This window comes from Acomys russatus, chromosome 26 (assembly GCF_903995435.1).
Source record: "Acomys russatus chromosome 26, mAcoRus1.1, whole genome shotgun sequence".
Classification (NCBI taxonomy): Eukaryota; Metazoa; Chordata; class Mammalia; order Rodentia; family Muridae; genus Acomys; species Acomys russatus.
Genome location: NC_067162.1, coordinates 35211431 through 35234213, shown reverse-complemented (window position 1 = coordinate 35234213; position 22783 = coordinate 35211431). Strand labels below are relative to the sequence as shown.

The window sequence follows — 22783 nt, the reverse complement described above, 5'->3', positions numbered from 1 at the left end:
TGTGTGTGTGTTTGTGTGTGCGCGTGCACGCACATGCGCATGTGTGTGTGTGTAAAAAGATGAGAGAAAAATCTCCAACCAAGGGTCGCAGACTGGAAGCAAGAACTTTATAAGCATGTACAATTTACCAGTTTACCCCTTCATCTAATCCCATTTCACTCAGTGAACACCTCACGTGTGCTACAATGAGAATGAAGCGGGGCTGGAGAGACAGCTCTGTGCTTACAGGCATGTGCTGCTCTGGCAGAAGACTTGAGTTCAATTCCCAGTACCCACATCAGGCAGCTCGAAATCCCCTGTAACTCCAGTGGATCAGACACTGTCTTCTAGCCTCCATCCAATCTGTACTCATGTACACATACCCACACATGTAATTCAAAATAAAATCTTAAAAATTACGACAATTCTCCCAGTATCCCAACAAACGAGATACATGTAAAGTTTACTTTGCACAATTAAGGACATTCAATGGCCAGTCAGAGAATAAAGAGGTTAGACAGACAGCTGGGCATCTACCTTTAATCCCAACCCTTGGGAGGCAAGGATAGGCAGATCTCTATGAGTTTGAGGCCAGCTTGGTCTATGTAGTGAGTTCTAGGACAGCCAGGGTAATGTAGAGACCCCCTTTCTCAAAAAAAACAAACAAACAAAAAACAAACAAACAAAAAAAAACTAAACAACAAAAACAAACAAACAATCCCTTCCTAGTGTTGAGAAAAGAAATGAATCGTGCACAGGAGACTAGGCTAAAGGCAGCAGACACCAAGCAAACAGGGTGACATGTTTGGATCCTCACCTAGCATTGGGAAATAGTCAAAGTGTTCTCAGGGTGGTTATCTGAAAGCCTGCAAAGCCATGGCTGACTGTGTAATGCACACAGCATTGCTCTTTCACACGTCTCAGCTGAAAATGTGCTCAGAGCCTCACACACCACTCCTCTAGTCTGCTCTCACATATGTGCCCTTGGTGAAGCTTCCATCACTGAGGGAACAAGGGGAAGGCTGATGGGATGCTGGGTTTGTTCTGGCATGGGATATTTGCACCCTCACATGACTCTCCTTCCTTTCTAATGCATGGTGACTCTAACCATAGTGCTAGGAAGATGGGATTTCTCAGTCTGCCCAATGCAATATTGGAACATCTTTGTCAAAAATAACAGCTTTATTAGAATCTCATCTTTACCCCACAAAGTATGCCTTTCAAAGCATAGCATTTACAAGTTTTTAGAGTTTTTTTTTTTTTTTTTAAACAGTATTCTGCCTGCATGTGAGCCAGCAGGCCAGAATAGGGCACCAGATCTCATTCTAGATGGTTGTGAGCTACCATGTGGTTGCTGGGAATTGAACTCAGGACTTTTGGAAGAAGAGCCAATGCTCTTAACCTCTGAGCCATCTCTTCTTTTAGAGTATTCCTAAAGTTGTACAGAACCACTACTAACTGTAGAAGACATTAATTGCCCCTCTACTGGAATCCTGTACCTATTAGCTTCACTTCCCAGCCTGTCTTCCAAGCCCTGAAAACAAATTCTTACCTCTATGGACTGGCCTCTTATGGTCATTTTACGTGAATAAACGGAACCTAGTATGGCTTCTTCCATGCAGCATATAGTCAAGGCTCACTCTTACTGCTGAACAATGGATACATTCTATTGTGCATGCTAACTCATTACACGGCGAGTGCTTTGTGGTCTCTCCTCTGTGGTTCTTATGAACAATGGCTCTGTAAACAGTCCTGAGTTCTGTATGGACAGCTTTCCTTTCTCTTGCCTATGTACCTAGGACATCACCAAGGAACTACAAGTAGTGGAAGAGAGGTGTCATGTGCTGGAGAGGATGTTGAGAAGGTAGCGCCCCATTGCAGCCACTTTGGGAAGTGGCCTGGCAATTCAATTCCCCAGGATCCACAGTTTCTATGTGACCCAGCAGTTTCATTCCTAGATATATAGCCACGAAAGGAGCCATATTGGGTTCCATTTATTCATGCCTATGTTTAATCAATTTCTTTGCTTATTTTCTTTTGGTTTTTCAAGACAGGCTTTCTCTGTGTAATGGTCCTGGACTCTTTGTAGAACAGGCTGTCCTGGAACTCAGTGATCTGCCTGCCTCTGCCTCCTGAGTGCTGGGATTAAAAGTGTGCACCACCATGCCCAGCTTCTTTGCTATTTTCAAAACTGAACTACTTGTCATTTTATTGTTATTAGAGTTCTACATATATGTAGCAGGTTCTTATCAGGTAGGCGTTTTATAAACACTTTCTCCTATTCTGTGGGCTTCTCCCCACTTCTTGCCAGGAAAGCACTCCACCACAAAGCTGCCTTTCCAGTCCACTTTTTCTTTCTTTTCTTTTCTTTTTTTTCAAGATAGGGTTTCTCTGTGTAGCCTTGGCTGTCCTGGATTTGCTTTGAGACTAGGCTGGCCTCGAACTCACAGAGATTCACCTGCCTCGGCCACGCTAGTGATGGGATTAAGGGTGTGTACCATCACACCCAGCCTTTCAGTCCACTTTCTTGACAATGTTTTCTGAAGCAATTCGGGCTGGGATACAGTTCAATGGTAAGAGCATCTGCCTACTGTGTTCAAGGTCCTGGGTTAAATTCCCAGTATTGCAGAACAAAACAACTTTTATGGTGCTGCAAAGTCTCATCCACACATGCTGAAGAGCCTCTGTCACCGAGATACATCCACAGAACTTTAAATTTTGGTTAAGTCCAATATGTCATTTTTTTTTTTTTTTTCCTTTTGGCTGGTCAAGGGTAACTAGGGCCAACCGAGGCAGCAGAAGCTGTCAGTTTCTGAGCTGGCCCCTCTGGTCTAGAAGCCTTTCCTCCTGAAAGGGCAGGCAGTCACTTGCACAAGGTGGGCTGGATGTAGGAATCCCTGGACATCAAGCTTGGCTGTGGGAGCACATATGAGCCTTCAGGAGTATTAGGCTGAGTGTATAAAAGAATGTAAAAAACCAACCAGGGCATTACGAGTCTCCCAGAGGAGCTGCTGGCTGCCAGTGGCCACAGCGCCAGGAGCCTTGCTTTGTTTCCTTGTGATCTTTATGGGGAAGCAGCTGGGAACTAGATGGCCTTTTTTTGTTTTTCTTCCTCTACCCCCATCTGCAGATCCTCATCCTTACAACCCATCATTCTCACTCCTTAGTCTCCTAACATACCCCTGACTTCCACAGCCTGCCGCCTTCAACCCCAAGACCTTTCTACACAACCCTCCACACTTCCAAATCCTGTCTTCCTAAATCCCAAGAATCTTCTAGACAACACCTTCCAGACAGCTCCCCAGGAGCCGCATTGGGGAGTCTTGAGTGAAAACCCAGTTTAGGAGCAGGCCTCATTCAACTTTCTGCTGTTTGTATTGCATTGTTCTGGGTCCCTGCTGGGGATAGCCCGGCTGCCCTGGTCCTCAGTGACTCTGGAAGGGCAAACAGTCTTTGCTACCCAGCCCAGAGGGGCTGTTTGCAGAATCAAGTGTCAAATTCTTACAGATCAAGTAACCCTAGGCACAGCTGTTGAGGCAGCCCCACTTCCTCATCTTCACTCACAGGAGATAATTTAGTGGTGGCTGTCATGGCCTGGCTACTTAGTCCCCACCCCAGGGACATGTGGACAGGAATCCAGTTAACTGTAAGCTTCTCCTGGGTGTGTACCTCTGCATTATCTGGGTCCCTGCCTCCTTCCTGCTTCTCTATACGAACCCCATTTCTAGGCCGAAAGCCTCTAGGCTTCAAAGTGTACGAAAGGACAAAAGGACCAAGAAAGAGAGTAACAACAAATGAGCCCTCCCCTCTGTGGCCATCTGGGAGCCCAAAGGAGCTGGGTACTTTGGGAACACTGGAGTTCTAGCCTCACAGGAAGATGGGAAACCTGGTGCTTTGGCCTCGGTTTCTTTAAGTAGGGGCAGTAAGAGTGCCTAATAACTGAGACAACATATGTAATGGGCTGGGCAAGGCATGCCACATGGCTGTGCTCAACAAATGGGGTGAGTGTGACATCAGCAAATGTCTCTTGCCCAGGAGCACTGTGTGGGGCAGACTGCTCTCATTCCCTGCAGAACAGGCTGGAAATGTGGAGGGAATTAGGATCTCAAACAAATTCAGAATTCTGTTGGGATGCTCAGGGAGGAAGAGAATGAGCTACCTGTGACCCCCTCCAGCTCAGCTAACAGGCTGGCTAAAGACAACAGGAGCGATGGCTCAGGGTTTCCCTGGACACATTTTCCTTTCCTTAGTAAGAGCTCTCATTGGTCCAAATGGACTCTCAGTGCCCAGGCTAACAGGTGGCGGCCTTTCGTGGAAAGAGTGAAAGCACATGGATAAGTGACTCTAGTTCTTATGAGCAGTGCCCTCCGGAAAAACCTGTGAACTCAGTCCTTCAAGTGAGTCCATTGTTCAAAGACCACACACAGGAAAAGGCTAAGTATCCCCAACTGGAGCCATGTGCCTTTCCCAAGACTCAGATGACAGGAGGCCTAGGCGTGGCAATTTAGGGGGAGCCACCCAGAGCCCCAGATTGGCCTATATTAAGCGCAACCATCAAGAGCAGGACCTCTGACCTTAGAACTCCACTTGCCAGGAAGACACTGCATCCATGCAGGCAGGAGTCCTGGGAAAGAAAGGGGAGCTGCCAGTGCTCACTGGTGACAGAGTCCGGGTCTGGGAGAGCTCTCTCCACCTTGGTTTCCCCTTCTGCCCAACCCCTCTGAACCCAGAGCCTTCAGGTCTGCTGTCTAGAGAAGTGGAGAGACTCCTGTACAGCTGTCACAGTCTGGCCTCTGACGGGTACTGTCAGTGAATCCCCAGCTGGCAGACTTGCCCATGCCATCACATCTCATCTGAAAAGTGAATTGAGACCAAAGAGGTGCCACACCCTGCTCTGCATGCCTTCCCTACTGCCCGTCTGGGAATCAGAGAGCATGGGGGCAGACTCTTGCTGTGCACTTCTCCCTCATCCTAAAAAAGAGACTCTTCTGCCATGTGCACAGACTTTCTTTAGAGACCCTCCTGTGCTGTCTGTCTCTCTGCTGCTGCATCTTGAACTCTCCTTGGGGCTCCCACTATGCTGGTGCCCTCTCTGCCTCTCTTGTCTACTGTGTTTAATGTCTAATGCATTCTTTAGTCCCTAGTAATCTGTCTCTGTCCTCTTGAATCACCTGCCCCATCCAAAACCCAACAGTTCTTGGCCAGGGCTGTGGGGCCTGGGAGCAGAGGCGGAGAGAACACACTCACTCCAGGAGTGTGGCTGCATTGATGGCCGCCTCACTGCAGGCTACACCTCCCAGGGGACAGCTCAAACGCCTCCACCAGCCTCTTCCACCCATCTCTGGCTCTTGCTCATCTGTTTGTGCAGTCTGCAGTGGCTCTGTTTCAAGACAAGCTGGTGCTGCACATGCCTGAGGATAGGTAGAGCTGGGCCTGGCTCAGACCCCTGATTTAAGCATGCCTTCCAGATCTGCGTCTGGACAGAGGCGTACTAGCAGACTATACTCAGTCAGCATTACCAACAGTGCAGTTTTGTAGGTCCACTCAAATGGTGGACAAACTGCTTTGGTGGGAAAAGGAGGACAGAAGGAGAGGAGAGGGCTCTGTGTCTCAGGGGCTCTTCCTGAAGGGCCAAGAAGAGCAGGATCTCCTCTTCCTGACAAGGGCAGGGATGTGAGGGGGAGTGCAGGCGCTCAGCTACACTGGTCTGCCTTCTATTTCTGGTTTGGGTAAGGAAGAAGTCTGTGGGGTTCTGGAAGGACGCTCACATGACTGACTGGCTGCCCAGGGGCAGACAGATGCTGTGGGGAGCCCTCTGTATACAAAGACAGGCCGGTATGGTGGTGGCCGGGGAGCCAGCCCTGCAGATGTTGCTAAGTGAAACCCGATGTGGCGACATGAGACTCTGCAGAGCGTCTCACAAACAACCTTCCCTGGGATGTTTTGGGTTGAGTTTTGTGGCTATGACGTGAAGGAGCCTCACATGTCAGGATAAAAATAGCTCTGGCCTCAATAGACAACCCGAGTTACAGTGCAGCAGAACCAGATGCGAAAACATTAGGCACCCAGCTCAGGCTCTGCTTGCAAGGTCCATGCTTCCCTCACCACCTCCTTCCCTGCTGAGGTCAGGCCCACAGATCTGGGCAGTCCAAGTGAGTAGCCATTAGGACTTGCTGCCTTGAGGCAGGGAAAGGACCAGTGGCTGTGGAGAGCACACCCAGAAGGTCCAGGGAACAGGTTAGACCTGGACTCTGTTGCTGATTTGGCCAGGCCGTGGAGACAGTGAGCTGGCTACTCATCTGTGAACCATGTCAGGGGAAAGGAGTACAGTCCATTCTTGGCATAGAAATTGCTTCATGAAGCTGGGCATGGTAATGCATGCCTTTCATCCCAGTACTCAGGATGTAGAGGCAGGAGGATCTCTGTGGGTTCCAGGTCATCCTTGTCTACATAGGGAGCTCTTAAGACGGTCAGGGGTATATAGAGAAACCCTGTCTCAAAACAAAAGCAAAGCAAACAAAACCACCAACAAGAAAGTACATTATGGAAGGGAACGTATGACTGGGGAGCTGGCAAAAGACAAATGGGGGAGGGTTGGGGTAGGGGGAGGAGCAACTTCCCCATAGAATTAGGTGGCAGGAGGAGAGGGAGGCCAAACTAGTTTTTTGTCTGTTTGTTTGAGACAGGGTCTCTCTGTGTTAGCCTTGGCTGTCCTGGACTCACTTTGTAGACCAGGCTGGCCTCGAACTCACAGCGATCCACCTGCCTCTGTCTCCCGAGTGTGCTAGTTTGTTTTTTTTAAAGAGGAAGTTATAGAATTGGAGGTGGCCCCCATCCCATCGGCTTCATGAATGAACAGACACAAAAGTAACCACACCCTGGCGACCTGATCCTGGAGGTAAAGGCCCAAGGCTGGAGCCTCACCCACATCCAGGAGGCGCTTCAGCTGCTTGGCTCACAGCGCAAGATAATGGGTCACAAGGGAGCTTGGGGGTAAGCCCCAGCTTTTAGGGTAGTGGTGGGGCTGCACAGACACATGCTATCAGTAAGAGGCTGCTACTGAAGTCTGGGCTGGGCCAAGGGTGGTGCTAAAGGGAGAGAGCTAGAATTGACAAGACCAACCAACAAGGAGTCTCGGGTGCAGGACCAAAGCGACACTTTCTTGGACAATGGGACTGGGGAACTTCAGCTCCCTCTTGCTGACCCGTTGCAGCCATCCTTCATTTTAATCATCAAGCTCGTCCTTGCTGGCTACCTGCTTCTAGGGGTTCATACATGAATACACCCTAGCTCTTGTAGCCTGAGATGTACAGGGGCGCATCCAGGACACTTCGTGACTGAAGCAGGGAGGACCGGAGTGCTTGCATTTCTCATGACTCTGGGGCTACTGAGGATTCGGAATTTACACCTCTGCACCTTGGCAGTTGGAGGGTTTTAACAGGTCACAGTCAAGAGGAAACACAGGTCACTTCCATCCTCCACTCTGACAAGCATGAGGGATAAAGCAGAGGCAGCCTTGCAGAGGACGTCCCCAGAACTGACCTGTGTGACCCTGCAATATTATGGACAGGTGTCAGGGTGGTTCCTCACAGCACGGAGTACTGATCTTAGCCCTGTTTATGGAGCAGCTGCCGGAGCCCCCCCCCCAGCACTCCAGCCCAGCTTAGAAGATGAGGAGGTGGTGCCTGAAGCAGGGACCCATTACAGGGCACAGCTGGCAGATGTCTCTGCTGCCTCGTAGGAGCTGAAAGGATGTATAGGTAGAGACCTCTGAGTTTCAGAGAGCAAGAGGCAAGGTTCTTGGGAGAGCTGTGACACGGTCAGCTGTGGCTATAGTGAAGGGAAGGCAGCAGGACAGGAAATGAGACTCTATGAAGCCTGAGGCCAGAACGGGGTCCCTGGCATCACTGGGAACTCCGGAGCAGGCTGGGGCCACAGCTGTTAGACAGCTCGCTAGGCTCCTACTGCTCCTCCCCAGGAAGCTTCCAAGGCCTGCAAGTGGGACTGCTATGTTCCTCTGCGTGTGGGGTAGGACAGCCAGGTTCCTGGGCCAGTACAAATGCCCATCCTCAATCAAGGGACTAAAGCAAGCTCTCCACTCGGACTGCTGGAGAGACTTGGGCTGCTGCAGGTGAACAACCCTGTTCAGCGCACAGTGCCAGGTTCCAGTAAGTGCACGGCCAATGCTGGTGGCTACTGTGACCACTGTTACTACAGGGAGACATGGCCTAGTTCCTAAAAGCCTCCTGGGTTTCTTCCAGGGCTTGCCTGGTGACAGGGAGATACTGATGACATCTGGTCACACTGGCCTGGGCTGCAGGGAATGAGATGGACTTGGAACATTTCACCTTTGCCCTTTTCAGAGCTAGAGGTGGAGACACTTCAGACATGTGAGCTCTGCAGGGTGTGTTGCCATGAGTAGTTTTTGGTCCATCAATGCGTTGGGAAAAGAATGTTTGCCGAGCATGTCTGAAACCATCCCTAGCTCCTCCCTAGTGGTGGGGCATACCTGACTCGGCACTTGGGCGGTGGAGGCTGGATAATCTAAAAATCAAGGTTATCCTTGGCTACCTGGTAAATATAAGTCCAGCCTGGAATATATGAGACCCTGCTTTAAAAAAAAAAAAAAGGAGGGAGAGAGACAGACAGACACAGAAAGAGATATCGACCTACAGCAGGCAGTCATGGCAGACTATTTCAGATCAACTTTCAGACCAGCCGTGACCCTTGGCCCAGATTGCCACACTGCTGCTTACTTGGTTGAGGATTCTGAAGGCACCTGGGTCTCACCAGGCCTGACAGCAGAGTTGTCTAGACCTTGGGAGATGCTGGGAGTGCCTGGGTCCTACTAATTGTTTTGTGTATGCTCTGGGTCAGGGTGGACCACAGAGGCCTGGTTAATGTCCCTTCTTCCCACAGCCTGGCAATACAGCTACAGCTTTCTTCTGAGCCGGGTAGAGATGGTGTGAAATGAGCTGAGCACCAGAAGCTGCAGGGCAGGAGATAGCTGTGCTCAGAGGCCCTTGTTAGGTAGCTCGCTTGCTGTTATGGACATAGCTCTCTCCTGGGCAAACAAAGGAGGTGGGACTCAGAGCTGGGTTTCTGTGCTGGAGGGAGAGAGATGTTTACGCTAAGTCAGGCGAGAGGAAAAATCCCATGTGGGCAACTCTGTCTCCAGCACCCTGGGGACCACTGTGGTGGTGCATTTAGGCCAACACAGCACTCACCCAGGCATGTGATGTGCCTTTCTTCCAGACTACTGTGCGAGATCTGTACCATTTGAGTTTATAGAGCTAATGTAAAGGGGGTTGTTGGTTTCCTTGCAGATGCCCTGACTTTGCCTTCTAGAAAGTTCTTGCATGGAGGGTGGAGTGATTTCCTCTATTGGACAGAGCACTGATGCCTTAGGTTCTCCGAGCTGTGTCCTGGAGACATAAAGTGACTCTAGACAGGAAGAGGGGCTGGTCTTGCGTCCTCTGCCCATTCGTTTATGTGCATGGGTGCACAGACAGAGACAGACCACAGTGCATGCTGGGGAAGTCATCTGGGAAGGGCGGCCAGCAGAGGAATGAGGACATTTCCTGCATGCTTTCTGACCTCAACACTACCCCACACATCCCTGGTGTCTGCTGTGGGCCTCCCTAAGCAGCTGAGCCAGGAGAGGGCAGAGGGCAGACTGGTTTCCTGCATTCTTTTATTACTGATTTGATCTCGACCTTCCAGAGTCATGAACACACTTGTAAACTCTGATGCCAGCTGCAGATGTGCATGTGTGAATGCATCTGCCCAGAGGGTCTCACAGCCCTGAGTTCCACACATGGCTCAGGCTAACTTTGTGGTTCCCAGTACTGTGGGTAGGTGAAGAAAATCACAGTACTGGCTCTAGGCACATCTCTGAGATTCTTCCTAGCACTGACTCTATTCCCATCAGGGATTTTTTTTCTTTCTTTCTATGAATTCTCAATATCCCTGCCTGAAGTGAGCCATTTTGATAGCCTCAGCAGGCCAGGATAAACATCTCCACCCCCTCAGCATCATTTTGGTGCGGCGAAGAGCTGAGATTCAGAGTTCTCGGCCATGTAAGTTTCCTCAGCTCTTGTTTCTAAGCAGCAGCATGCTTTTGATATCCCAGGGCACCCAGGAAACTTGCAAGACCCCAATTCGACGATGGGTGCCCAAAACAGTTTGTTGGCTCATATCCTCAGTAGCAGGAACCCACACCCAACTTCTCTGTGCTCAGGAGCAAGAGAAGACACGCTCACAGAAGTAGTGAAAGACCAGAGGGGCCTGCGAGTCCCAGGTGGCCTAGTTGGCCCAAGACCCACATACTCCTGCTGTCACCCTGAGGATAGAGAAGACGGCAGGGTGCTGTGTCCTGGAGAGGAAGGGCTGAGGGCTGTTGCAGGGCTGCTTCTTCTGGGCGTCTCCCTGCACCTTCTACCCCATCTAAGGAAGAGCTATCTCTCCATCTTAGCTCCCATTACCTGTTCTGCACCACCACACTTGGGCCCTGACATCATGTGGGCTGGCCGTCCATGCTGACTTGGAGACAGAGGGTAGAGAACGAACCCTTTTGCTGAGGGACAAGAGGCCGGAGCCATAGCAGCGGTCCTTGTATCAGGATATGGGTGCTGTTTCCTTGACCACAGCTAATGACTGCCCAGGGGAAACTGGTCCCTGAGTAAGGAAGTGATGGCATCCTGGGGAAATGGGAGGGAGGGAGGAAACCAGGCTGCTGCTAGAGTCCCTCACTCTCCCCATCAGGCAGAGAATGCAGCAGGAGAGCCTGAAGCCTGGGCTGCCATGTGCTTCCTGCTGCAGGGCTTGCTTTGGCATGGAGGTGTCCACAGTGCATGGCCTTCTGTGATTTGACTTGGCATATCCAGGGGTGCAACGAGGCCTGTGGAACTCTGAAAATACTCTGAACTTCTCAGACACTGGGCATGCTGTCTGGCCGAACATGGAGGGATTTCTACTAGGGCGGGGCAGGTGTAACATGGGCCTGGAGCGAGGGCTAGAGCACCACAGAGCTGCAGGAGGGACACGGCTCCTGAAAGGCTGTGTCTATGTGAAGCTAGTGAGGTCCTGGGTCTAGACGGCGCAAAGGTCTCAAAGGACAAAGGCCTGGCAAACATCCAAGACTCCCCCGGTCATCTCCCTCCAATCTGTGTCCTTGGGCCTTTTTAAGGCTCACCTGGCTGAAGGAGGTGGCCTCTGCCTGGGAGGGGAGGAGCTGGGCAGTGCGGCCAGGGAGAAGAGCTACTTGCCTTCCTGAAGGAAGCAGAAGAACAAGCACCAGGAATGCCATGGCTACCTTCACTCGCAAGGACAGGCCGGAAACAGCCTGTTTGAATTATCCTGTCTCTTGCCTGGGCTGCCTGCCATGTAGAGAGCTATTCTGGGCTTTAGTGAGGAGGAAATGGCTGCCTAGCTTTCTTCCACCTGTGAGACCCAAGACTGAAGGGCCTGGCTGGCTGGCTGCCTGTAGAGAAATTGCCTCAGAGGGTTTTGTGCTTAGTCAGTAGTTTAAAAGCATCAGAAGTGCAGAAGATGAGGGGGAAAGGGTTGTAACGGTCTCTCTGGGGGGCAGTAGAGTGTGAGCCAGGAGGCAGCAGGTCTGCCTTTTGTGGGAGAAGACCACGGGTAGGCAATCCACTGACCCTCACTTATGAATGACTTCCTGGTCCAGGATAAGACTCAGTTCTAGTATTTCTCAGGCCAGAGCCCTCAGGGAAATACTTACTGGGAGGATTTAGTAGGTTGGCTCTGCTGGAGGTGGGCACTTGAAGCTCCAAGTGGCTGACTTGGAGGTCAGGGCCATCAGGTGCGCCTGGGTCATCCGTCTGGCCTGCAGGGGAGGAAGCAATTTCTGCCAGCACCTCCAGATCCTTCAAGACAACCTGGGGAGACAAGCGGAGGATGAAGGACAAACTCCCTACCATGAGCTGAGCTGATGTGGTAGAGGTGAGGTCAGCCAGGAGGAGTGGCTTGCAGGGCAGGAGGGCCTGTGGACCATGTGCTGCTGGCCTGATGTGAGAACCAGAGCCCACAGCTGTGAAAGGGCTTGGGCAATGTGGTAAAGGTACGGATTAAGAGCCACCGATGAGGATGCCTAGAAAAGGAGGCTGGTCATCTGGAGAATCTTTTCTCCACAGCCCTCCTCTTTGGTTTTGAACAAGAATTAGAGAGGGTGGGTTCCTTGAGATGCAGGTCCTGGGCATCAGGGTGAACCGTACACAGGATATATCTCACAGTCTCTGTATTGTTTGAGGCCTTGGCCCTGTCCATCCCTGTCCATAAAACAGCTGTCTCTGCTGAGGGGACACCAGGCCACCCAGAATCCAAAGGTCCCTCTATGCTTTGTGTGTGAGTCTGGCCTCCGGTGCTAAAAGGCTTCCTAACATCCAGACAGGACTGTCTCCCAAATGTTTCCACTTAGCCTTAGGTGGGACAAGACCTCTTCAGCTATTTACTAGCCTACTGAACTCTTCCAGGGAGAGAGGCACATCACTCTGGGCCATATGCTCTTTTCCCCAGGGCTGCCCCTACAGTGCCAGTGGCCCTGGAAACTGCAGAGCTATAGGATGGCAAAGCCCGGCCCACTGTGGCGTTATACAGGGGGCCATAGGGAAAGGCCAGGGACATGCCCTGTTGGGAAGGCATCCCCATGGATGCATGCCCCTTTGTGTGAGTGTTATGACTCCAAGACTGGCAGTCTACACCCGCCCCTGCACCCCCCCCCCCCGAGCTCCTCCCACTGCACGTCCTGAAAACTTTCTGCTCTCTACTTATCAGTTCTGAAGAAAGCTTGCTTCTCTAGGACTAACCTTGGCATCCAGCACATATTGAGGAAACATCAGCGGACAAAAGGGACAATTGTGCCTTTTACTGGGATACCTTGAACACAGATCAAGAATTAACCATTAAGTGGTATGGGAGGAAGGGGAAAAAAGAACTATGGTAGGTAAGGGGACCAGTGGAAAAGCTGTAGAGCTCTGTGGGTGGGGCCCTGATAGGTTAGCTAGTGGAATATGGTAAATACAAGGTCAAGATGAGTTAAGATGGGGTTTCTTTTGGGGTGATGAAATGTATTGGAATCAGATAGTGCTGTTGGCTACAAAACCCTGTAAGTTGATCCTTAACTGAAGATGGGTTATATCCTAATACACATGCTGCCATTTGGAGAGATCATAGTGATGAATGTAGTCCATACATGCATCCTGTGAATCCTGGAGGCCAGCAACACAGGACGCTGCAGACCCTTCCCTTCAAGATCACAAGACGGACTGGGAGCTGCCCAGCACCAGAGTACACAAAGCATGGTGAACACCTGTGATCCCTCATCAGAGTATACAAAGTGTGGTGTACACCTGTGATCCCCTCATCAGAGTATACAAAGTGTGGTGTACACCTGTGATCCCCTCATCAGAGTATACAAAGCGTGGTGAACACCTGTGATCCCCTCATCAGAGTATACAAAGTGTGGTGAACACCTGTGATCCCCTCATCAGAGTATACAAAGCGTGGTGAACACCTGTGATCCCTCATCAGAGTATACAAAGTGTGGTGAACACCTGTGATCCCTCATCAGAGTATACGAAGTGTGGTGAACACCTGTGATCCCTCATCAGAGTATACAAAGTGTGGTGAACACCTGTGATCCCTCATCAGAGTATACAAAGTGTGGTGAACACCTGTGATCCCTCATCAGAGTATACAAAGTGTGGTGAACACCTGTGATCCCCTCATCAGAGTATACAAAGCGTGGTGAACACCTGTGATCCCTCATCAGAGTATACAAAGTGTGGTGAACACCTGTGATCCCTCATCAGAGTATACGAAGTGTGGTGAACACCTGTGATCCCTCATCAGAGTATACAAAGCGTGGTGAACACCTGTGATCCCTCATCAGAGTATACGAAGTGTGGTGTACACCTGTGATCCCCTCATCAGAGTATACGAAGTGTGGTGTACACCTGTGATCCCTCATCAGAGTATACGAAGTGTGGTGAACACCTGTGATCCCTCATCAGAGTATACAAAGTGTGGTGTACACCTGTGATCCCCTCATCAGAGTATACAAAGCATGGTGAACACCTGTGATCCCCTCATCAGAGTATACAAAGCATGGTGAACACCTGTGATTCCTGTATCAGAGTACAAAAAGTGTGAACACCTGTGATTCCCGTATCAGAGTACAAAAAGTGTGGTGAACACCTGTGACCCCGTCATCAGAGTACACAAAGTGTGGTGTACACCTATGATCCCTGCATCAAAGTACACAAAGCATGGTGAACACCTGTGATTCCTGTATCAGAGTACAAAAAGTGTGATGAACACCTGTGATCCCCACACTTTGGAGGGAGAGGCAGGATCAACTTGGGGTTGGGGAGATGGCTCAGTGGGTAAAATATGTGCCATGCAGGCAAGAGGACCTGAGTTTGGATCTCCAGCATGCATGTAAATAGTCGGGCACAGGGAGGGGTACATATCTATAACTCTGCTACTGGAGTGCAAGAGATAGGCAAATCCAGGATGCTTTCTGGCCAGCCAGTCTGGCTAAAATGGTGAGTACAGGTTCAGTAAGAGACTCTGCCCCAAAAAGGTAGAGAAGGCAGGCAAGATGGCTTAGCAGGTAAAGCCACTTATCATCAAGTCGGCCAACCAGAGACCAATTCCCAGAACTCACAAGGTGGAAGGAAAGGTCAACTACCATAGTCATCCTCCGATCTTCATGGACATACATATGCCATATGACAATGGAAAGGATACACATGCCACGGCATGCACGTGTGCACATGACAATGGAAAGGATACACATGCCACGGCATGTACGTGTGCATATGACAATGGAAAGGATACACATGCCACGGCATGCACGTGTGCACATGACAATGGAAAGGATACACATGCCACAACATGTACGTGTGCACATGACAATGGAAAGGATACACATGCCACGACATGTATGTGTGCATATGACAATGGAAAGGATACACATGCCACGGCATGCACGTGTGCACATGACAATGGAAAGGATACACATGCCACGGCATGCACGTGTGCACATGACAATGGAAAGGATACACATGCCACGACATGTACGTGTGCACATGACAATGGAAAGGATACACATGCCACGGCATGTATGTGTGCATATGACAATGGAAAGGATACACATGCCACGGCATGCACGTGTGCACATGACAATGGAAAGGATACACATGCCACGACATGTATGTGTGCACATGACAATGGAAAGGATACACATGCCACGACATGTACGTGTGCACACGACAATGGAAAGGATACACATGCCACGACATGTACGTGTGCACACGACAATGGAAAGGATACACATGCCACGACATGTACGTGTGCACACGACAATGGAAAGGATACACATGCCACGACATGTACGTGTGCACATGACAATGGAAAGGATACACATGCCACGGCATGTACGTGTGCACACGACAATGGAAAGGATACACATGCTACGACATGTATGTGTGCACATGACAATGGAAAGGATACACATGCCACGGCATGTACGTGTGCACATGACAATGGAAAGGATACACATGCCACGACATGTACGTGTGCATATGACAATGGAAAGGATACACATGCCACGACATGTATGTGTGCATATGACAATGGAAAGGATACACATGCCACGACATGTATGTGTGCATATGACAATGGAAAGGATACACATGCCACGACATGTATGTGTGCACATGACAACGGAAAGGATACACATGCCACGACATGTATGTGTGAACATGACAATAGAAAGGATACACATTAAAAAAAAAAAAAAAAAGAAAGGATACACATGCCACGACATGTATATGTGCACATGACAATGGAAAGAATATGGTGTCTAAAGCAGGAAAGTGGTTCTATCAATTCAAGTAACAAGTCAAGGCCTTACCCTATACGACTGGGATGTCACTTTTCTTAGTTTCTGCTTGGTCAGTTTTACTGTACCCTTCCTGAGGATCCTTTTGCCTGCTGACCCTTTCTGGCCTCTTGGTCTTCTCCAAGATATTTCACAACTGGCACATGCTCCTTTTATTTTTTAAAATAATTTATTTTTTATGTACATTGGTGTTTTGACTGCATCTATCTGTATGAGGGTGTTGGATCTTTTGGAACAGAAGTTACAGACAGTTATGAGCTGCCATGTGGGTGCTGGGAATTGAACCAGGTCTTCAGGATGAGCAGCCAATGCTCTTTTTTTTTTTTTTTTAAATTTTATTTTATGTGCATTGATGTTTTGCCTGCATGTATGTCTCTCTAAGGGTGTCATATCTTGGAGATACAAACAGTTGTGAGCTGCCATGTGGGTGCCAGGAGTTGAACTTGGGTCCTCTTGAAGAGCAGTCAGTGCTCTTAACAGCTGAGGCATCTCTCCAGCCCCCCCCAGCCAATCGTCTTAACCACTGAGACATCTCTACAGCCCCGCACATGATCTTCACCCCTGCACCTTGGCCTCTTCTAGGGTGGTTGTGACATTACTCATACAAATGCCGTCTCCACTGTTCCCTCACCATTGGCCCTGAAACACTCTCTAGGCCCTGCCTGAGCTCCTGCCCTGCATCAGAGCTGTACTTGGAACTTGGCCATAGGATGGAGTCAAAGCCACCTTTGCCTATGGCTGTGAGTAGAAGAAGCAACAAAAGCAATGGCCTCTACCAGGAGCTCATCATTGCCTGTCTTCTCATGCACTTGGAATAGGTACTCTTTGCTGAGTTGTGGGAAATGGATTTGCAGTGGCTGGAAAACATGGCTCTACACAGTCCTGTCAGATGGCAGGAGCAAAAGCTGGCCTTTGTCAGGCCAAGAACCAGAGGATCCTATGTGAGTCTGGGTTGCTGGCCTAGGGCTCTGTTCCCTGAAAGAAATTGCCAGCAGGCTCTCTGTTCCAGGAATGGAAGAGACAGAGGAAAGAGGGTGTGGTGGGAAAGCAGATGGCACAGTTATGTAGAATTTTGAAAAAAGAAGCAGATCATAGTCCACTACTATCTGGTATTCCATTTCACAAGCAAGTCATTTCCCAAAGGTCAGGGATAGATAGGGAAACTAGATCTGGGACTTGGAGTCAGGGGACAGTGTGGGGGTGACTCACCCAAAACTAATAGCAAGACAAGAATTAGCCAAGAGTTAGACAATAATTAAACAGAGTTTCCATAGGGGTACTCCCATTCCTCGGTGTCACCAAGAGCACTGCAAACACATGTTCGTACAGACACTTCTATGTGAACATTCACACCAGCTGAACAATGGGAAGGCCCCGCTTGTGATAAATGGAATGTGGTATATCCACTCCACGGAATATGACCTAGTCATAAAAAGAAATGAGGAAGAGGGTAAACGTACTTGGTGTACAAACCTGATAAGCTGTAGGGTACTTTGCAACCCAATGTCTCCTATTGTGAGATGGGAGACGGAGACAGGCGTGCATAAGCAGTGTATCAGTAGAAACAACAGAGACTCTGGCTCAGTAAGACAGAAGGTAAGGACTGACTCCTGAAAGAAGTCATCCTTGATTATGGCATGTGCACATAATACACACACACACACACACACACACACACACACACACACACACACACACACATACACACTCTCTCTCTCTCTCTCTCTACTGGCCTTTGTAGCAACAGGAAGAACCTCATAAACACTAAGTCAAAGAAGGTAGACACAAAGACTACGAACTACAGTGATAACACGAAATGTCTAGAAGAGACAAATGTGAAAGATGAAGGTACATTTGTGGTTGCCACTAGTTACTGGTGAGGCGGCTAATGGGTACAGTTAGTTTCTTGCGGGGAAGGGTTGAGGGATGAAATGCCCTGGAATTAGGCAGCAGTGATGGTTGGGCAACCTTGTGAAAACATCTTAAAAACTGCTGAGTTTTGGTATACAAAATGTATTAAAAACCTAAGAACTAAGCCAAAATTTTAAACTGGCATCTTAACTCCCAATCCAGCGGCATGGGCAGAGAATTCACTATTGCTTTCACCAAAAAGTATGAGCAAGCAAGGCTGACTGAGGCATGGTACAGATTATACCAGGCCACCTCTCGCAAGATCCCTGACATCAGTACAGGTACATGACACGCTAGATGTCCAACAGGAACTTCTTTCCATCAAAGACAAGGAGGAATGGCCCATACAAGATCATGTCTTCTGGAGCAGCTCGAGAGCCAGGCTACAAGGGAGAGGGGATCAGAGGAGCAAGCTGTACTTGCTCCCGGTCAGAATTAACACTCAGTCACCATCAGTGTCACCTTACACTCTACCCGAGGAATCTGAGATTTGTACAGTCACCAGCTCAAGATAAAGAGTGACTGCTTCATACCTAGCTCTGGTCCGTAAGCCTAAGCCTGCTAATAAAATTACTCGGGCTTTGTGGCCTGGCATTCCAGACTTCCAAGCCCCACCCTACACCAATCAGTGTCATGTGAGGCAGCGCCCTTGCCTCGCTTTCATGGAGCAGCTTTCATGGTTCAGCTCTGACTAGAAGAGACACAGGGCGAGACAAGGCAGGCTCTGCCAGAGCCACCAGCTATAATAGGATGCAACATTAAACATCTACTGAAGGAGAGCCTCTGGGCCTCAGGAACCAGCAACTTGGTCTGAGGGTAGCCAGGAGCCTTTGGAAGCACTTGATAAGGGGTGTGTGTTTGTGACTTTGAATGTGTGTGTGTCGGGTGGGGGCGGGGCAGGGGACATTTGAAGCATTCTCTTAACTAGCATAAGCTGCTTATGGATGCAGAGAACAAGTTGGTACGTTCTAGGAAACAAAGCTTGTTTTGCTCCAGAGAGGGATATGGGGCTAGAGGGGGTGTGTAGTCAGAAATCAACCTCAAGCGGTAGGCCCGAATGGGTGTCGTAAGCTTATGAGCCACACAAAGAAATCTGGGCTCCACTTTGCAGGTAATGGCATCTGTTTTCCTGTATGTACAAATGGAGGCTTGACCATGTGAGGGGGTCCTGAAGACTGTGAGACCAGCTGCGCTCTGTGCCCAAGAATTCACCAACCATCGACAGAAAATACTAGGTGACATGCATCTATCTATACAGGACATGGGAAGGCTTTTTTCTTGTCTTATTTTCTAAACAACGAAGCATAACATTATTGCCATAGCATTTAATTGTATTAGTTATAATATGTCACCTAGAGATGATTTAAAGTGCATGGAACAGTTATGTAGGTTACATGCAAATAGTGGAGGGTTATGAGCACTTTCAGATTCCGGAATCCAGAGGGTCCCTGGAGCAATCCCTTATGGATACCAAGGAACAAGGAGACTTCATGTGCAGAGCATAGAAGGCAGGCACAGAGTCTGACTTACCACTCTTATTATAAGACTTTTAATCCCAATACCAAGCTGGTAATGCCCTGGCCTGGTGATGAGGTGGGAACGGCAGTTCACACCAAGGTTTTCTCATGAGAACGTGCACCACCCCTCTCTGCACTGCTGCCTCCTGCTCACTGGACAGGAGAGCAGAGCCAGGAAGGCTGCACATGTTGCATTCAGAACTCTTATTTTAGAAAGTTTAATATCAAATGGCAAATGAATGCAAATTACACTTCAATTGCACAATTAAAGCCGGAAATGTTGTCTACAGGTTCCTTTGGTGATCCCAACCACTCTTCCTGTGCTTACAAAGCAAATGATTTGTTTCTGGTCCTAGGGACTGGCAAAAAGCCCATAGCGCTGCCCGTGGCATCACACATACACAGGTGCACACCGATGAACTGCCCCCTCCTGTCCCTTAAACAGTCACAACAGAATAGAAGGGAAAGGACTGCTTGAATGGAGGGCAAGGAACGCCTTATGATGGGTACTGGGCAGCTACTGTGGGCTAGATACTGGCCCTCTGACATTAGCTCTAGTGATCAAGGCCCATTGCTAGCTTTTTCTCAGGTGACATATAATCCCCACTTGGATCTTAAGGCTTTGAAGCAACAATCAAAACGAAGATCTGGCCCAAGGAGGAGAGCTACCGCAGAGAAAGGTCTTGTCAACAGGGGTGATGAGAAAGATGAACGGAGACAGCAGAGGTCTGTCCTTCCGGTTAGACCTGGCTTTGAGTCTGTGCCCAGGACAGGGCTCTGGTTTTCTTCACTTCCCTGGAGGCCCTGTAGTCCTTGGAGTGTGGACAGGAAGCTGTGGGACAAAGGTCCCTCCCTGCTCAAGGATCCCAGAAGGCCAGAAGGAAAGGCCCCAGCCTTGCCCCACCCCCAGAAACGCAGATCCAGTTCTTCTGCCAGTAAGCAGGCTGCCTGGGCCCATGCCCGTGGCTGGCTTGGAGTCCTGGCTCCGAGGATGGGACTAGCTCAAAGGAAGCAGGAGGAAGCCACACCAATTAGTATGCGCTACACAGCATTTTTTGCAAAATGAATATAAAACACTTGTGCTTTCTTTTTCTTGTGAGAGAAAGAAGAGGGGAGGGAGGTTATAAGAAAGCAATATTCTGCAGGAGCAGGAGCGCCTGCTGTTACCATGGCAGTGGGCGGGGGTGGGGAGGGCCCATCAGCTGGTCCCTGGTTCTGAAGTGCAATGTGCTGCCTTGACTCCTTGCTGGAGTGCAAGGGTCAAGATTGAGGACCGTGAGTACAGACAGCATCTGCCATGGCGTCTCTAAGGGAAGTCTTAGGAGCTGGGGGGACGGAACTTCATATTTCCCATGGGGTAGACAGCAGAGAGGAGAAAACCAGGGGATTCCTAAGATGACCCCCCTTGTTGGAGACAGCTTTATAGGATCAAGTGGAATTTTCTATATAAGACAAACGTGGATACTGTCATTTGACACCCTCATTTTCTAGCAGCCAAGGGTAGTTCTCTCCTGGAATGTGCTGTTATCTTTCACTGGTCTAATGGGCATCCACTACCCCAACACCCATGCAGAGCCCAGCTCAGGAAAGATGCAGGGCTGAAGGCTCGCTGCCCTTCCAAGGCTCTGTGGCTGCTTCTCTGCTCCAGCTGGTAAGGCTACAATCTGCAGGAAAGCACTGCAGGTTCAAGTCCCCACAAAGGGGAGCCTGTCCTTCCCTCCAATCACCACTCTGGCTCTGAAGCCCCAGGCAATCACTTGGCCGACTCTAACCTGCAGCACAGGGGAAGGAAAGAGAAGATGCATAGTGTGGACAGCTGCTGCTGAAGGGATGGATGGACAGGTGTCCACTTTAAGGTACCCACTGAGTGTTAGGAAGCATTAAGCAGCTCTGGGATTACACAGGCAAGTGCTAGCCGAGGCTCTAGATCGCAACCTGCTCTGCGACCAAGCTCCTTGGAAGGGGAATCTTTTTCTATTGTCAGGAGATATCTAAACTGTGCTCTCTCCAGCGCTGCCTGGGAGGAAGCTGCAAGCATGTTCCCAAGAGGCACACTGTGTACTGGCGGGAGGGATGGAGGTGGCTCAAGGCTCTAGAAGCTGCGCTCTGGACAGCAGCGGCCAGTGCTAAGGAGTAACTGAAGTCTCTGTCCAGAATGGCTGGCTGTAGTGCCTTGCAGGTGATCTGGGTCAGGTTAGGCTGTGCCCCATGCTGTGAAGCAAGGCTGACAGGAAGTGTAGAGGCACCGAGGCCTGGCTTTCACAGGAACTTTGGGTTCCTTTTGTTATGAGGGTATAGCTCAGTGGCCAGGCCTCCTCCATCCCTGACCACATATAACTTGGCTCTTGCTGCCCTGGGGCTTGGGGAATCAGCCAGAGAATTCACCCTAGGAAGCCAGACAGAAGGCCAAGAGCAGTGGAAAATGCACCCACACCAGCTGGCACTAGTGCTGGAGGCCTCCACCCTAGACACAAGGTAAACAGGAGCTGAAGAAAGCAGGAGGTAGGCTGGCATTCCGAGCAAAGCTGTGGTCTACATGGCACCACACGAACCCTGCCTTCTGCAATAAGATGAACACTGACCCAAAGGAAAAAGCCCAGAATTTGCGTGGGTAAGGAGTTTTGTCCAGGCACGGACACACTTTCTTTCCCATTAGAAAACCATTCAGGTTGCTCTTTGGTGTCTTGGTAAAGCAAATTCCAGCTGTACGCATGTACAGCTCACAGGTAACGATGGCTGACTCTGAGCACATGTCCTAGGGACTTAGGCAGCTTTCCTTCCCTCCTCAGAATGGTCTTTGGAGGTCTTTTCTAGTGGCTAAACCTGGACCATTTATACAAAGGCCAGTACCTAGTGCTATTGTTAGTGCAGATGATGCTGGTGGTAGCCCCTCTTGGGATATGCAGACAAGAAAGGCCAGGATAGGGTAGGATCTGATCCCCAGCCCCTAAGGCCCAGGCTTTCCTTCCTGCTGATGCAGCCACTCCTACCTGTACTGTCCTGAGTTTCTAGCTCTTAGGGTTGTACATTCTCTCTCAGATGGCCAGCAGACTGAGTGCAGCTGGAGTGATACACATCTATACACTTCGAGTTCTGTCACCAGGTGATGAGTCCCTGCACTGTGGTAACCAGGAGAGGAGAGGGCTCCTGACTACCCCAGCGCTTTCTTTAACCATGGCTTACTGGTAACAGAGGGCTCCTGACTACCCCAGGGCTCTCTTTAGCCATGGCTTACTGGTAAGAGAGGGTTCGTGACTACCCCCGGAGCGCTCTTTAACTGTGGCTTACTGGTACGCTTCCCAGAGCACCTGGCCTGAGAGACGGGGACAGGGCTGGGTGGGACCAGCACACTGCATCAATTTGGTTGTTCACCTTCTTGTAAAATGTTTCTGAGCATCGACTCTGGGCTTGACAGACTTCTCTTACAGCCCACAGCTAGTCTGACATA

At 49.8% G+C, this 22783-nt stretch overlaps 1 protein-coding gene across 1 annotated transcript in view; it reads right to left on the bottom strand.

Moving 5' to 3' along the window:
- Positions 1-22783, bottom strand: part of Vac14 (VAC14 component of PIKFYVE complex) — a 107008-nt gene that overhangs the window by 38444 nt on the left and 45781 nt on the right. Inside the window, exon 13 of the mRNA XM_051169289.1 lies at positions 11723-11879. Within this exon, the coding sequence (XP_051025246.1) occupies positions 11723-11879 (157 nt within the window). The remainder of the gene's footprint in view (positions 1-11722; positions 11880-22783) is intronic.